At 37.4% G+C, this 13,965-nt stretch overlaps 1 protein-coding gene and 1 long non-coding RNA gene across 2 annotated transcripts; one reads left to right on the top strand and one right to left on the bottom strand.

The window, feature by feature from the left end:
- Positions 1–86: 86 nt before the first annotated feature.
- LOC148574990 (uncharacterized) lies at positions 87–851 on the top strand. Its single transcript, XR_015905273.1, has 3 exons — positions 87–221; positions 539–632; positions 718–851. It is a non-coding gene; the product is annotated as an uncharacterized LOC148574990 (long non-coding RNA).
- Positions 852–6,646: 5,795 nt separating this feature from the next.
- Positions 6,647–13,621, bottom strand: LOC148574989 (uncharacterized). The gene is made up of 2 exons (XM_088506283.1): positions 12,496–13,621; positions 6,647–6,971 (listed from the first exon to the last, which is right to left on the bottom strand). The coding sequence occupies exons 1-2, from the start codon at positions 13,619–13,621 to the stop codon at positions 6,946–6,948; spliced, it is 1,152 nt and encodes a 383-aa protein (XP_088362409.1). The 3' UTR covers positions 6,647–6,945.
- Between the last annotated feature and the right edge of the window lie 344 nt (positions 13,622–13,965).

The raw sequence follows: 13,965 nt of genomic DNA, 5'->3' as shown, positions 1-13,965 counted from the left end.
GTTTTCGTTTGCTAAATTTGTTACTACGCTTATTTACTTATTTGCAAAATAAAATAACACACTGTTCATGTGTGGGAATCCTTCAGATTTTTGCCCCTGTCTGCTACGCCGGGCATTGGTGGTTATGGCTGATAAATACAAGAAAGCGGAAATGTCAAATACTTGACCCGCTACACAAAATAGCTCCCACTGATGAGAGAAAGACCATTAATAAATTCACTGTAAGTTGCCTCTGTCTTCTTTACTTTAATAGATAGGTCATATCGTTAGTTGTGATGGGTGTATATTGTCCATTCAGTTGGGTGTATCTTGTCCATTCATTCGGGTGTATTACTGATTTGTTTTCGTATTTAAGGGATACGTATTTTCAAGATTGATAACATATGCCGGCGGGGGACCTCTTCAGAAAGGAGAGAGGGAGAAGGAAATTAAATCACCATATGTTAAAATATCAGGCCAAAAAACAAGGTATAAATTTGTGAGTCTGAACATTAAACTTTTGTAAATGAGATTTGTAATTTATTTTCTTTGTTTTCAGCTATGACTGCGCTGTGTACGTTATGAAGTGGATGGAGATAATTGAGCCGGAAAACATCAAAAAGGGGAAGTATCAATGGGATAATTGGCCACAGGTAACTGTCTTTAAAACCATATAACTCTGTATTACTTTACTGAATTAATATTGCTGTTTAAACAGAATATACTTTTTTATTGTAGGAGGAGGTGGACCACTATAGAGTGGAGTACGCATCCCGGATACTATTCAGTGAGATGAATACACAGAGAGATCAGGCAATTAGAGAGAGTAGTGCTATAAGGCTGTCGAAGCCATCCTCTATATTATTAAGTCCGTTTTGTCAGATTAATTCTGCTGATATAGAAACTGGGTAATCCAACTTTGTAAATTGAACAAATGATGTAAATATTTGCCATTTATCAACAACTTCTATTCCATGTATATTTTTTCCCATAGTTAAACTATCTGTGCTGGTAAACTGTCTGTGATGTATTCAAAAGCTGTATTACAGGTGGTAAAATATGAAGGAAAAAACACAAATAATAAACTGCTACACCCAACGCAAGTCTAATAATACACCCAAGGTTGTATTAAATATACACCCAAACTGTCTGCGCTGTATTCAAAATGTATGAATTACATGTACTAAAATATGAAGAAAAACATCAAATCAAATATAAACCCATAACCTGAGAATTTTTACAGCTTTTGTTTTATATATATCTATATATGTGTCTATATCTAATTTGTGAATTAACGAAAATACACCCAAAATAACGGTGCTTTTACACCCATATTCTGTAAAACTATACACCCAACGAGTTATCCCCTGCTGCTGGTACCCTGAACTGATAACTCATAACGTGTCCTTGATATTGGCTGCAATTTGAATGCGCCGCTGATGCAGCATCAAACAGGTTTATCTGAAAATATAACACACACACATTACCTAAACTATTAACGAGAAAAATAAACTCAATCGCCACAAATTTAAAGAACATTACTTTTACCTCGCTTAAAACTTTCGTCTTCTTCTTCTTTGTGGCATTTGCGATCTGTTTCTCCAGCTTTGAACCTAGCCTGTTTTTTGGACGTCCTCTTGTTCGAATCCTTGGCGGGCTTTGAAGCTCGTTAACGGATTCCAAGTTGGCGTCTTCGTGGGATAAAGAAGATGTCCCCTTCCTTTTGGCTTTTAATGCTTCCATCTCGGCCATGATGTTATCGTACGCACGGTGCAGAATTGCAGTCAGCTCCTCCGATTCGGAGGCAAATTCGCATATATTTTGCGAACGAAAAACCAATTGGTCGAACCTCTTGCTTCTTGGCTCCATTAGTGGCTCGTCGTGGCTGCTCTTGATGTGTGTGTGTCGCCTCTTTACCTTCTTGCTCCATCGTTCCAGTATGTATCTCGGTGACACTTGGCTTACTTGTTCGAAGCTTAACACGCTTAGTGCATGACGGCACAGTATCCCTCTCGACTCGAATAATAAGCAATGGCATTTTACCTCGGCTGCAACCGAGTCGTAAGTAACCACGAACTTGTTGAATATTGAGCTGGAAACTTGTTCTCCGACTTCGTATACTGAATAGCCTAGAGCGGAATTCTTCAGTCTGGTGATGCAATTCGCCTTTCCTCTGAATTGCGCTTGGACTTCCCTAAACTTTGCGTGAGTGTACGCATCTTGAAACTGAGCTTCAATGCAGGATTTCGTTGCACACGGTATGACCGTATGAAAATCTGCAGCATCTGATTCTCTCTCTGCTTGCTCCCTGCTTCCGAGGCAATTATCGTATTGTTTGACAAACTGAATAAGCGAGCTGTTCCGGGTGATATACTTGTTAAAAAATGAATGCATGCTCTCGCTCCTTTGTGTGCTTCTCATCCCTGCCCAGAAATGGTGATCCAGATAGATAGGAACCCATATGTGACGGTCTTCGTACAGATCTGCATAATACACCCAAAGACAGTCTATAAATACACCCGAAAAAACATGCAATTTACACCTCTGATGCAGATTTTAAAAAGACATTACCTGAAAGCCACTTGTTGTCCACAAGACCAAAATTCAGCAGAAAATCGTTCCAATTCCTATCGAATGAGTCTTTGCTGTGAGAGTTCCAAACAACTTGGCTCATTTCTTGTTCGATATCGGCATGTCCCTTGTACCCGTTTAATTTGCTTGGAATCTTCTTCATGATGTGCCAAATGCACCAGCGGTGAACTGTTGTTGGCATACAGGCCTCTAAAGCCCTTTTCATGGATGCGCACTGATCGGTGAGAAACCCTTTCGGAGCGTTTCCTCCCATGCAACGAAGCCAGCTTTGAAATAACCATTTGAATGATTCAATTTCTTCGTTCTTCATCAAAGAGCATCCGAGAAGTGTTGATTGACCGTGGTGATTCACCCCGACAAAAGAACCACAGACCAAATTATACCTGAAACAAATTACCATGGTCCAGAATGCAAAATCATTAGCTACACCCTAACAAATGCTTCGCATACACCCAATGAAACAGCCAATATACACCTCTACTGCGGATTCGTAAAAAATAAATTAATTTGGCATCATAAACAGGGACAGTTTGTTACCTGTTTGTGTTGTAGGTGGTGTCGAATGAAATGACGTCTCCGAAATACTCAAAGGCGGCTCTGCTTCTTGCATCGGCCCAAAAAGCCAGCTTAATCGATTGATCATCTTCGAGTTGGAGCTCAAAAAAGAAATTCGGATTCTTCTCTTTCATTCTTAAGAAATATTTCCCGAATTCCTTTGCATCTTCTTGTTCGGAAACATTCCGCACTTCCCTGGTAATGTAATTCCTCACGTCCTTTTCGATAAAATTTAACTCGCGGTGACCCCCGGCAGCCGCAACAAATGATTGGTAGGTTTTGCTTGGTCTGATACCGGCCTCCTCGTTATTCTCTATCGTACGACGAATGGACATGCTTAGTTCCCTGTGCTGTTTGAGCATCTCTGCTTTGCTTGGACAGCAGGGGTGTGAATGATCCAGCACAACCTTTGAAATGATCCAAGCACCGACATCCTTCAATGTGTGTATATAAATTCTTGCAGGACAGTTTAGACCAGCTGTCGGATTGGTCTTCTCGGTCGGAGATATTTTAGATTTCCATTTTCCCTCTCTGCTACATGTAATCAGTTGGTTCTTAATCTCGTTTCCCTTCCTATTTGTGCACCGAACTCTTGTAGAGAAACCTGCAGCCTTGGCGTAGTTCCTGTAAAATTTTCCAGCATCTTCAAGGGTGGTAAAGGTCATTCCGACCTTTGGAACAAGCTCGTCATCAACAACTGAGAGAGGCTGCAAAATACACCGTGTCAGAACTGTAAATACACCCATAGATATGATTCAAATACACCCAATCATGTCTAATACGATACACCCTAACCGCAACAACTCAACTACAGAATGACTTTTAAAGCCATAAACTGTAAATACACAGCATGCAGATATAATACAGTTCTAAAAACACACCTAATCATGTCTGTTATAATACAGCTGAACAACAACAAGTAAATTAAAATAACAAAAAACCAGTAAAGTGTAGATACACCCACACTTCTAGCTAAAATACACCCAAACAAGAATTGATCTACACCCGAGCGTCTGCTACAAATTCCAGGTAATTAATCACAACTAATACATTGAATCGACAGATTCACGTAAACGTGTTACTTTCACAGTAATGTTCAGCAATTTTTCAACTACACAATGCTATACAAATTACTGAAAGAAATTTCATACTAATCCTATGTAAATCAAACCTCAGGGACTTCGTTAGATTCTGACTCATAATCCACTTCGCCTGCATTCAGATGACAATCTGAGGTTGAATGATCCATTATCTTCAAAACGAGATCAAACTTTGATTTCGAAAAACAACAAATCAAAAATAGAAAACGAAGATGGAGTTGCAGAGAGAGACAAAGGTAACCTAAACGAAGAAGATGCTAGTGAGAAAAGGAGAAGAAAAGAACAATGGAGAAGAAGGAGGGTAAACGCGGGAGAAGAAGAAGAACGAAATCTCAAAATAACGAAAACGAAAAAGGAAAGAAATATTTTAAATCTGGTAGTTAGATATACGCGCGATGTTATATAGCGCGTGTAATCAACGTACCTGAAGCAGCGCGTATTTTGTTCTTATTGTTTAATGAACTTGTATGGCATACAAGCCATTAGGGCTTGTATGCAGAGCTTTTCCGGTCACATATTGTCTTCAGCATCCAATAGGATCTTAATGGGGATGCTTTCATAAAGACCAAAAAACGTCTTTTTTTTTTTTTTAAGATATTTTTTAATAATTAAAAGTTAACACATATAATCACTTAAATTATATTATTTTTGTTAAAATTAGGTCAGACAAATTAATTTGACCGAAAAATAGTAAATTAAATTTTGAATTCGTTTAAATTAATATTATTTTTTATAAAAAATAATTATAATATTCCTATTTTATATAAAATGACTAAAATACTCTTATAATATATATTAATTTTAAGAATTCTAAATTCTAACCCTTTTCTTTTCTATCGTTATAGGGTTAGAATTTAAAGTTTTCAATATAAATATATATATATATATATATTTTAGTTGTGTTTTATAATAGGATATTGTAGTAATTTTTTATAAAAAATATTAATTTATATCGATTTAAAAATTTAATTTATTAATTTTTTTGCTAAATTGATTTATCCAGTCTAATTTTAATAAAAATAATACAATTTCATTGATTATATGTGTTAAATTTTAATTTTCAAAAAATATTTTAAAAAAAAGATGTTTTTGACATCTTTATCTAAGTAGCTAAATAAAAGTGAATTTTTAACAATTTATATTTGACTAACTCTATATAAAATTAATTTTAATAGAATGAATATTATTTAGATAATATTTATTAAAATTAATTTTAGATAGACAATTATTAAAAAAATATGATATTATAATATTATTTTTTTAAATATATTTAATATTTTAAATATTTTTTAATATATTTTTAATGTAGTATTTTTTTAATACTTTTAATATTTTTTTAGTATTTTATAATTTTTTATTATTATTATTTATGATTAATTTGTGTTTAATTTACCAACTTAATGGAATCAACGAAAGATAATAACAATAAACATAATAAACAAGAACCATAATTATGAAATTATAGACCCAACTCAAGATCTTGAACTAATTTATGACATTATTTAATTGAGTATATCTACAGTTAGAGTAATAAGATCAGAGACAGAGTTAGATAAAATATTAGAGAGGACCAAAAATATTTACACAATAAAATAAGATTAAAATAAAATTTTAAAAAGAGCTAAACTAAAATTTACATATAATTTATATATAAAAAAATTAAAATTAAAGAAGACCATTTTCCCCCTTTCCTACAATATAACTCCGTCCCTGAATCAAATAACCAGATTTTATTATTATTTATATTTAATTTTTTATTTAATTTATTTTTTTTAATAAAATCAATCATTCATATTATAAAAGAATTATAATAAAAGATAATATACAAAAATTATAAGGATAAATTTTACAAAATCAAACAAAAAGAATAAAATTTATACTTTTTGTAATATTTTTAATATTCTTTTATTTAATATTATTTTAGATTATAATTTTTTATTATTTATAACTTTATTGTTACTTTATAATTAGTTTTTTTATTTAATTTATTCGTCTAGTGAGATTAATAATTGTTAGGATGAATTGTTCCTTTTACTTCTATCCAAGGGAGAGAATAAAGTATAGGATTGGTAATAAAATAAAATGTGAATGTATGAGCTAAAACTTTTAGCTTAAGCTAAATGTGCATTTAAGATTGTGAAATTACATCTTCATTCAAACGAGAAAAAAAATAGTCAAACTAAAAATTGAAATGTTCAAAAAATTTGAAGAGTTTTTACAAATGCTAAATCTGTAACACCCTACCACACAAAGCTTTACGCTTAAGTCGTAAAACAAAGGTGATGTGGTATTACGACCTCTAAAATAAAATAAGTACATATAATAGCAGAAGAGTTATAATATGCTAGGAGCCTTGAAGGATAGGGAAAATAAAAATCGCGAGATAAAAGCGCAACGCTCAAGGAACGAGTTAACTTGCATGCTAAGAAAACTGTAACTGTCAAACATAAGATAACAGAAGTAGGAATAGAGTGCCAAAGATACAAAATATCAAGCTCCTAACTCAGCCTGCGAAGTCAAGACTGGCCGGAGAATATTTACACATATATATACATACATATCCAAAACCCAAAAGTACATATACACAATCCTGCCTCTCCATAAACCTCTAAGAGGATCAAAAAGAATAAGTCATGCGGAGAGAAAACTAAGTACATATATATACATCATAGCATAACAAAATATCCCAGTAACCACTCCGCTTCAAGAGTCCAGACGCCTAACGAGATGCCTCTCGACCTGCATCTGAAAATTAACAACATAGTATGGAATGAGAACCGGAGGTTCTCAGTATGGTAAAGGTGCCACACACATAATATATAAGGTTCTGGGAATGCCAGAGGCAATCCTAGAACGCCGACACTCAGATTGTAGAGCTTAAAGTATTAAACAGAAGCCATAAAAGGTGGTTTCCTAGAAATATTTAATCCTAACTTAACTTAACCTTAAATCTAAGTCCTATACTGCCATTCCTCCATACCTCCAATTCCATCATGCATTTTCACAGACAAATAAACAGATAAAGGCAAACACAAGAAAGTTACAACTACTGCAGGTAACAAATACACATTTAGCATGGCAAATACAGATAGGCACACCCAATTAGAGCACAAGCAAGTAATTCAAGTAATATGCATATGATGCATGCCTGTCCTATGGCTGATGAGGCTCATCTGTCGGTTATCCAGCCAACCCGACAAGTCTGAATTGTCCTTAGACTGTCCCCCGACGTGCATCCCCAAGAGTCTATGCATAGATTTTTCTCAAATAATCAATATTGCTCAATGGGGGTAACATTCCCGGGAATTTATGTAGTGCCCGGTCACACTTACGTCGTAGGGTCAACAGAGTATCGAGTTTTCAACCTGGTACACATGGTGGCAAGCCACGGCACTTAATCCAGGGAATCTCGTATCTCAGATTATTCAAATTCATAAGCCATATAAATAATTCAATTATAATTCATCAACATCCACATCATTCCCAATTGCATCTCATTCATCATCATACATTAAACATATTCAATCCTTATCCTTCATTATATCACCTTCCATTCCATCCATCAATAGTTTCAATTCAAAACATAATTCATTCTTTTCTAAGAATCAAACTTCAAACTTAAAACATACTCACTATCTTAATAACCCAAAATCAAACCATATAACCTTTAAATCTAAATCTCTTTTAAATAATCATCTAAATAAAATCTCTAATTTTTTATAAAATTTCGGCAGCATCTCCTCTAAAACTCGGACTTTGCCACCCTTTTCGGGTCCAAACCTGCTTTCTTTTCAATTCAACATACCCTTCCTCATCATCATAACAATCACCACAATAAATCTACTTCAAATCAACAATTAAACTCATACAATATTCAAATCCAACAACCAAAATTCAACTAAGGATCATAGTTCACAAATCCTAGGCTTTTAACACAAAATACCTCATTATCACAACAACCTCCACAATAGTTATACCTCAAATCAATAATTCACCAAATCATTAGTTAATCAACAATAACATTCAACCATAATTCTCTCCAAATTAACATAACAACATTCACCATCCAAAATTAAAAACTAATTATCCAATAAACTTCAACCAAATATATTCATCGATAAATTACTAAACATTAAACATACACCTGCATTCCAACTTATCCAATGGTCATCTAGCCTAAGTTTTCACAATTTCAAGCTCCAATTATTTATTTTCAACCTAATACACATTCATAATACATATATACCCAATTTAATACTCAAAGCTCAAATTTAATGAAATTAAAATAGAATTATCGTATCCTCACCTTACCCAAGCTTCACATAAGCAAGAGTGAACGTTTCTCTCAAGCTAATTGGATCCTAAAACATCAGAAATCAAAGAAATTCAATATTCCCACTTAAAATTCGAAAATTGGGGGAAGATGAAGCTGAGAGTGAAATAGCAAGTTACCTATGAAATTGTTCCGGTAGAAATGTAGAGCTCGACGCGGTGAACGCGTGGCCGCAAACGGTGCGGCGATCGGAGCTCGAACGGAGGAATTACGGGATTTGGAACTTTGCCGTAAAGGTTCGGCGTTCCTTTCCTCTCCCTGGAGCTCAGCTGCGTCCTTGAGGAAATGAGGGAAAAAGAGCCCGTGGCTCTTTTTAATGGGCTGGTCCGGTTGGACCGATAGCCCGGTTCGGGTCCGGTTCAACCGGTTCGGTCCTTTCGGTCCATTTTTGGACCGTTTTCTTCAAAATTAGTGTCAAAATTCTCGTTTCGATGAGCTCTACCCTATTTTGATATAATATTCGCATTTCTAATCCTCCTTATTAAAAAATAATTTATTAACTAATTATCTACTAATTTAACCGGGGTTTACATTCTACCCACCTAATAAAGAATTTTGCCCTCAAAATTCAAATATAGTTACCTGAAAAGAGATGTGGATAGTCCTTTCGCATATCTGATTCGAGTTCCCAGGTATGTTCCTCGATACCAGCTCGTCTCCAAGCTACTTTTACCAATGATACTTCCCTTCCTCGTAATCGTTTAACACTGGTGTCATCAATCCTCACCGGAATTACTGGGAGTGTTAGATCTTCTCTCACTTGAATTGGTTCTGGTTCTAGAACATGACTTGCATCAGGAGTATACTTCCGAAGCTGTGATACATGAAATACATCGTGCAAATTCGAAAGGTATGGCGGTAAGGCAATTCTATAAGCCACTGGTCCAATTCTTTTCAGAATCTCAAACGGTCCAATATAACGGGGATTCAGTTTCTTGGTCTTAATAGCTCTTCCCACTCCAGTGGTTGGTGTAACTTTCAAAAAGACATGTTCTCCTTCTTCGAACTCCAAAGGCTTTCGCCTCTGGTCAGCATAGCTCTTTTGGCGGCTTTGGGCTATAAGCATTCGACTACGAATCTTCTTTATCTGCTCAGTCGTTTCGGCTATCATCTCAGGCCCTAATAAACTCCTTTCTCCAGTTTCATACCAACACAATGGAGATTGACATTTCCTGCCATACAGAGCCTCATATGGAGCCATTCCGATGCTCGCATGATAGCTATTATTATAAGCAAACTCTACTAATGGCATATACCGGTCCCAGCTCGCCGGTTGGTCCAAAACACAAGCTCTTAGCATATCTTCCAAGGTCTGAATAGTTCTTTCTGACTGACCATCTGTCTGAGGGTGATACGCAGTACTCAAGCTTAACTGAGTCCCAAATGCACGCTGAAAAGCTCCCCAGAACCTTGATGTGAAACGAGGATCTCTGTCAGATATGATAGTAGAAGGCACACCATGCAACCTGACAATCTCTTTGATATACATTCGAGCCAATTCCTCCATTGTGCAACTTATTCGGATAGGAAGAAAGTGAGCTGATTTTGTCAGTCGATCCACAACCACCCAAATAGCGTCACAACCAGATCGGGTTCTAGGCAAACCTATCACAAAATCCATTGCGATACTCTCCCATTTCCATTGTGGAATCTCCAAAGGCTGAAGGGTCCCTGATGGTCTCTGATGCTCAATCTTAACCTTCTGACACGTTAAACATTTAGATACATGCAATGCCACATCATTCTTCATACCTGGCCACCAGAACATCGCTTTCAGATCCTGATACATTTTAGTGCTCCCTGGGTGAATTGAAAACCCGCTCTTGTGAGCTTCCTTCAAGATACTTTGTCGTAGGTCTCCAACATCAGGCACAATAATCCGGTTCTTGAACCTCCATAAACCATCCTGACCTTTTGACATTCTCCACTGTTTTCCCTGTTCAACTGCTGGTAATACCTTACGTAACGCTTCACTATCTTGATGAGCCTTCAGAAGTTCTGATTTAAAATCACTTGAAATCTGTAACTGACTCAAACACAAAATTCCAAATTCTTCTCTAACTCCCAAATTCAAACCTTGAAATGCCTTTAGTAACTCTTCCTCCCGTAGCATCATCCAAGCTGCATATAAAGACTTCCGACTCAAAGCGTCCGCCACAACGTTCGCTTTTCCTGGATGATAATTCAATTCAAAATCATAATCTTTCAGAAGCTCCATCCACCTCCTCTGACGCATATTCAACTCTTTCTGCTCAAAAAGATACTTCAAACTCTTATGGTCTGAGAAAACATGAAACTTAACGCCATAGAGGTAGTGCCTCCAAATCTTTAAAGCAAACACAACAGCAGCAAGTTCTAAATCATGTGTCGGGTAGTTCATCTCATGCGGCCTTAACTGCCGTGAGGCGTATGCTACAACATTCTGGTGCTGCATCAAAACACACCCCAACCCTTTCAGAGATGCATCACAATACACTTCAAACGATTCACTTGGTTCAGGTAATACCAATACAGGTGCAGTAGTCAACCTGTGCTTCAATGCCTGGAAACTCTCTTCACATTCCGAAGTCCAGATAAAAGGTGTATCCTTCCTAGTCAACTTAGTTAAAGGTAAGGCGAGCTGTGAAAATCCCTTAATGAATCTGCGATAATACCCTGCCAAACCTAAGAAACTCCTGATCTCTGTCACTGAAGTTGGTCGCTCCCAATTCATCACTGCTTCCACCTTAGCAGGATCCACAGCTATCCCCTGCTTACTCACCACGTGGCCGAGAAACTTCACTTCACTCTTCCAGAACTCACATTTAGATAGCTTAGCATATAACTTCCTGTCTCTCAGAATTTGCAGCACAGTTCGCAAATGATCAGCATGTTCCTCTTCAGTCTTAGAATAAACAAGAATGTCATCAATGAAGACAATAACAAACTTGTCCAGATACGGTCGAAAAATCCTGTTCATATAATCCATAAATACTACCGGGGCATTAGTTAACCCGAAAGACATCACTGTATACTCATAATGACCATAACGGGTTCTGAAAGCAGTTTTCGGAATATCCTCGTCTCTAACCCTTATCTGATGATATCCGGATCGCAAATCAATCTTAGAAAATACACCGGCACCCTGTAACTGATCCATTAGATCATCGATTCTAGGCAACGGATATTTATTCTTCACAGTGATCTTATTCAATTGCCGATAATCGACACACAGCCGCATACTCCCATCCTTCTTCTTTACCAGTAACACTGGCGCTCCCCACGGAGAAACACTTGGTCGGATAAAATGCTTACCCAACAGATCTTCCAGCTGAGCTTTCAGTTCAGCCATTTCTAAAGGCGACATCCTATAAGGAGTAATTGAAATTGGACCGGATCCAGGTACCAACTCAATTGCAAATTCAACCTCTCGGTTAGGTGGGAATTCATTAATATCATCCGGAAATACATCTGGAAATTCACATACAACCGGAATTTGCTCTAAACTCTGATCATCACCTGATACTCCCGCAGTTAATAACATAATACCCTGACATTCGGTTCCAGAACAGTTTACTATCATAGAGTTCAAATAGTAACTATTCACCATAACCGGTGCTTCTGACCCTTCTGGCATAAACTGTACTGACTTCTCAGAACAATCAAGCAAAACATGATTCTTGGATAACCAATCCAATCCCAAAATGAGATCAAGACCAGTCATAGGCAAACAAATCAAATCATGCACAAATTCACGCTGTTGCACTCGAAAAGGAACTTGTGGACATTCTATCCTAGTCACCATAGCTTCATGAGTAGCATTATATACTTTCAAATCATAACCTAGAACCACCATTCTCAATCCTAATTCATGGGCCTTTTCAAATGCAATAAATGAATGACTTGCTCCTGAATCAAATAAAGCATTTAAGATTTTACCAGCCATTTCACAATTACCTCTAATCAGTGTCTCAGATCCCTCAGCACCAATGGTAGAAGTGGTGTATACTCTCCCCGGCTGCTGCACCCTACCAGTCTCATACTTCTTCTTCTCAGGGCAATTACTGGCTATATGCCCGGGCTGTCCACAGGAATAGCACACTCCAAGTCCTAGTCTGCACGGAACTCCAGGATGATACTTTCCGCACTTCTGACAATTTAGATCTTGCTGTGGCTGCTTCCCAAACCTTTTTCCATGACTAGCATTGGTATTCGGCCTTCTGTAATTACCTTGACCCTGAGTCTGCTGTGAAACAAAACCTCCACGTTTGAAATTCCTACCTCTCGGAGCAAAGTTCCTCCCTGAAGGCCTCTGAAAAGGCATCCTCAAACTCCCTTTCTCTGCTGCCGCCTTCCTCACACAATCCTCAGCCACCCTACTCTTATTCACCAATTCAGAAAATACCCTGATCTCCATTGGGGCAACGAAGCTCAGAATATCGCTCCGAAGACCTCCCTCATATTTAATACACTTCCATTCAGCAAAATCTTCAGGCGCACCTTGACAGATACGAGAAAAGCGACATAACTCCTCAAATTTGCTGGTATACTCAGCAACAGTCATTTGTCCCTGCTTTAACTGCATTAATTCAAGTTCCTTGGCATTTCTAGCTGAATTAGGAAAGTATTTCTTATAGAACTCTGTCCGGAAAACCTCCCAAGGAATCGCAGCACCATCAGGCTGCAGGATACGTCGTGTTCCCTGCCACCAATACTGAGCTTCACCTTGCAACTGATAAGTCCCAAATTCAACCCATTGCTCTTCAGGAACCTGTTGTGCCTGTAACGCCCTTTCCATAGCCTGAATCCAATTATCTGCATCAGTTGGATTTGAGGTTCCCCTAAAAGTCGGAGGGCGAACTTTCAGAAATGTAGCAAGTGTCATAGGACTGTCTCCATCATTATTGTTCCCATGATTACCCTGATTTATCTGATTACCCAGTGCCTCAGCTGTTGCCTGCATAGCTGCAGCCATATTTCCCAAGGCAGCCATAAAGTCTACTGGATCAGTCCCTGTGGGTACAGGAGTAACGGTGCCTGTCCTACCTCTACCTCGCCCGCGACTGCGTCCGCGAGTCGACATCTGGTCCCTATACACACCAAACAAGTGATATTAAGTTGATCAGTCTCAATATCGCAGGTCTAATGCTTTAAGTTCCAAATGCATGCTCACAAACGTTTATGCCATATATATCAATCAGATATCCTAATAGCACATAAACACATATACAGAGAATGCACAGAAGCACAATCAGTCCGTCTTTCAGGCTCTATAGGAACGAACTGCTCTGATACCATTAATGTAACACCCTACCACACAAAGCTTTACGCTTAAGTCGTAAAACAAAGGTGATGTGGTATTACGACCTCTAAAATAAAATAAGTACATATAATAGCAGAAGAGTTATAATATGCTAGGAGCCTTGA

The sequence above is a fragment of the Arachis ipaensis genome, chromosome B2, assembly GCF_059453495.1.
Source record: "Arachis ipaensis isolate K30076 ecotype BB chromosome B2, ASM5945349v1, whole genome shotgun sequence".
Taxonomy (NCBI): Eukaryota; Viridiplantae; Streptophyta; class Magnoliopsida; order Fabales; family Fabaceae; genus Arachis; species Arachis ipaensis.
This window is presented reverse-complemented; position numbering and strand designations above follow the sequence as displayed.

Excerpts from the sequence above, each read along its gene's own strand:
- LOC148574989 (XM_088506283.1), bottom strand. The coding sequence starts at position 13,621 with ATGTCGACTCGCGGACGCAGTCGCGGGCGAGGTAGAGGTAGGACAGGC. Across the intron at positions 6,972-12,495 it reads ATCTGAGACACTGATTAGAG|ATGCAGGTCGAGAGGCATCT; the intron begins GTAATTGTGAAA and ends GTTAATTTTCAG.